The sequence below is a fragment of the Monopterus albus genome, unplaced genomic scaffold, assembly GCF_001952655.1.
Source record: "Monopterus albus unplaced genomic scaffold, M_albus_1.0 scaffold210.1, whole genome shotgun sequence".
In the NCBI taxonomy this organism is placed as follows: Eukaryota; Metazoa; Chordata; class Actinopteri; order Synbranchiformes; family Synbranchidae; genus Monopterus; species Monopterus albus.
In genome coordinates this window covers 409,795-413,116 of record NW_018128090.1, presented here as the reverse complement: position 1 = coordinate 413,116, position 3,322 = coordinate 409,795, and the positions used below count along the sequence as shown (strand labels likewise).

The following is a 3,322-nucleotide window of genomic DNA, read 5'->3' as shown; positions in this document are numbered from 1 at the left end:
ATTTTTGATAGTATTTTATCTCCATATTAACACTTTGATAGATTTGAGATTGAAAGTGACCAGTTCATCCTCTCTAACCATCTCTGTGTACCAAGGTGACACCGAAGCAGCAAACTTTGGAGGGTTCTATTTAGGTCAATTTTAGCATCAGATTGCCCTCGTCATCAGCATATCTAAAGTATACTAGAGTATACTTTAGTATTTGGATACTAAAGTAGTCAAATTGAAATGGTGACCAAAGGACATCACCTAACACATAACTTTCCAATATTTACTGCAAATTATGAGAAAAAACTAACAAAACTATTAATATATCATAAACCCACCAACAATCTAGGTAAGTTTAGCTATATGAGGTTGTATTCATATATTAGCAGAGAAATAACTGATCAAATTTAAAAAAGCACCATACTGTCATTTATTCAACAATATTTTGTTTACATGTATATGTGAAAATATATGTTGTTTACAGTCAGTGGAGGAGGTGCAAGTAATCCAGGGAGTGGTTCCCCTGAACCCCACAATGATTTCCGTTATTTTGAGTCTTAACAGTCAGAAAAGCAGCTGTGAAATAAATTGAAAAGCAAAAGTATATGCATACTCCTTATGATCCTATAGAAAGTGCTATTACCTTGAAGAAAACTGTGCCAGCTGTGCAGAATTACTGAGTTTTGTATTATGAGGGCACACTGAGCCCTAATCCTCAGTACAGATGGCCTTTATAAAATCCCTGCTATTTACCAACAAAATAAGCCAGACACTAGACAAATACCACATGTCTCTGCAAGGGATGTCTTGATTCCAAGTGTCTAGACAATTCTCTGTCTCTCTCAGTCAAGAAACACATGAGCCTATTATAGAACAATTGAATGTTCCTTTAAGTTTGAGGAACTCTGTCACCTACAATACCACTGGAATGTCACAAATTTGACAATAATATTTTGGTGTTTAAAAAATGTCTTTGCAAAAGTATCCTCTAGTCATTTTTGTCATTCATCTTTCCCTTGGTGAGGCTGAAACCCAGGATGGCATACAGGCCAACCAGACAGGAGATGTGATCCGCAACAATGACAAGGACTACGGCTTTGTCTGCCTCAACAAGGACCAGGTTCATGGCCTCTGTCACAACTACAGGGTTCGCTTTCTCTGTGGGAAATTGGGTATGTTCATTGCTTAATCTCAGTGACTGTATACACAGTATGTGTGTGAGTAGAGTACATCCTCTCTTGTATGTGCATGTTTGAGTATCTGCATATTTTTTCCAGTAATATGCTTTTTCAGACATGATTCTCACAAGTGGGGAGCTTAAGCTAATCCATGTAGGTACAGTATGTGCCATATAAGTGAAACACTCTGTGACTGTGTTCCACAGAGTGTGTTGTGTGGGGGGCTGCTATGGTTAAAATGTATGGGCCCCACATGGTGCCGGAAAACACTGCCACGCAGTCAGCTCAGAGTCCACAGGCACTGATCCAGCCATTCTGAGATAGCATGGACCTCTGTCTGGGCTTGTATCTATGTCTGTGTGTGTTATGTGGTGAGTGCTATGGAATTTTGTCATGATTTTTTGTCAAAATTGACACTGGGTACAACCCATTTGTATCACTTTACAATTAGACCACATACACACATATTGGGCTTTATTTTTCTGAAAGAGAGACAGAAGCAAACGCAAGTCTAAACTCCAACCAGGCACAATCTGGAAGAGCGATGGAATACATTACTAGTGGGAGAAATGTATTCTGAGCAGCTGGAGTCAGGGTGGACTTTAGTAATGGCTAGTCAAACCAGCTCCAATCAACACCATTAAAAATGATGATGGAAACCTGACTTTGATGGATGTCACTCATATTATGATGAGACAAAAGATGTGTGGAATACAGGGGGTCTTAGGGGTCTCAGTTCACTTGATTGACAGCTTGGATGCCTAGCAAATCTCAAAGTGAAATTTTTGGGAGGTTATGTAATACAATACAATAAATGTGCCATGTTATTATCTATTTATCTACTATACACAATGCAATTTATTTGCAAGCAACTTCATAAACTTTTAATTGGTTTTAAAATGATACAACAAAAATATATTGTAGGTTAATCACTGCATTTATGGTGTTGTACCAAAGGTGATTGTCTGCTAGAAATTTATTGCGGTCTGTGGGAGGGCAGAGCCTATTGAAGATGTGTCTCCCACTTTATCTACACCTAAGTTGCTTTTGTCAGGATCAAACTATCAAAAAGAGGCACAACATTTATCTCTAGTCTAGTCAAGAATGTATGTCTATGTGAATCTTGATTATTTGAGGAAATTGTAACTAAATAGTGAGTGAGAGCAGCGCCGATCTACTGTCTAACCATATAATTACTTTAGATGACATAGCTATGGCCTCCAGTGCTGCTGTCAGAAACCTTGGAGTCATTTTTGACCAGGATATGTCCTTTAAATCACACAAACCAAGTCTCTTTCACCTGCACAGTATCGCAAAAATCAGGTGCATCATGTCTCAAAGTGATGCTGAAAAACTGGTCCATGCATTTGTTACTTCCAGACTGGACGACTGTACCTCTTTACTATCAGGATGTCCCAATAATTCCCTAAAAAGCTTCCAGTTAATCCAAAATGCTGCAGCCAGAGTACTGACAGGAACTAGCAAGAGAGATCACATTTCTTTGTTAAGTGTCCTGAGATACCTTTTGTTGTGATTTGGCACTACAAATAAAACTGAATTGAAATTGAACTTACGAAAATCGCCGGCAGTAAGTCAGACTTGTTTCCAGTGCATGTTGGACTCTGGCAGGCCTACCCTTTGTCACCGGTTCTGTTCATTATTTTTATGGACAGAATTTCTAGGTGCAGCCAGGGGCCGGAAGCTCAGTTTGGGGACCACAGGATCTCGTCTCTGCTTTTTGCAGACAATGTTGTCCTGTTGGCTCCATCAAACCTGGACCTCCAGCGTGCACTGGGGCAGTTTGCAGCCGAGTGTAAAGCGGCTGGGATGAGAATCAGCACCTCCAAGTCCGAGACCATGGTTCTCAGTCGGAAAAGGGTGGCTTGTTCCCTTCAGGTTGGTGGGGAGTTCCTGCCTCAAGTGGAGGAGTTCAAGTATCTTGGGGTCTTGTTCACGAGTGAGGGAAGGATGGAATGGGAGATTGACAGGTGGATCGGTGCAGCTTCTGCAGTAATGCAGTCGATGTACCGGTCTGTCGTGGTGAAGAAGGGGCTGAGCTGTAAGGCGAAGCTCTCGATTTACTGGTCGATCTATGTTCCAACTCTCACCTATGGTCATGAGCTTTGGGTCATGACCGAAAGGGCAAGATCCCGGAT

General features: G+C 40.9%; 1 protein-coding gene across 5 annotated transcripts in view; it reads left to right on the top strand.

The window, feature by feature from the left end:
* Nucleotides 1–3,322, top strand: part of cemip (cell migration inducing hyaluronidase 1) — a 403,506-nt gene that overhangs the window by 248,759 nt on the left and 151,425 nt on the right. For all 5 annotated transcript variants that reach the window (XM_020618886.1, XM_020618887.1, XM_020618884.1 and 2 more), the window contains one exon: nt 1,013–1,160. In XM_020618886.1, the coding sequence (XP_020474542.1) occupies nt 1,013–1,160 (148 nt within the window). The remainder of the gene's footprint in view (nt 1–1,012; nt 1,161–3,322) is intronic.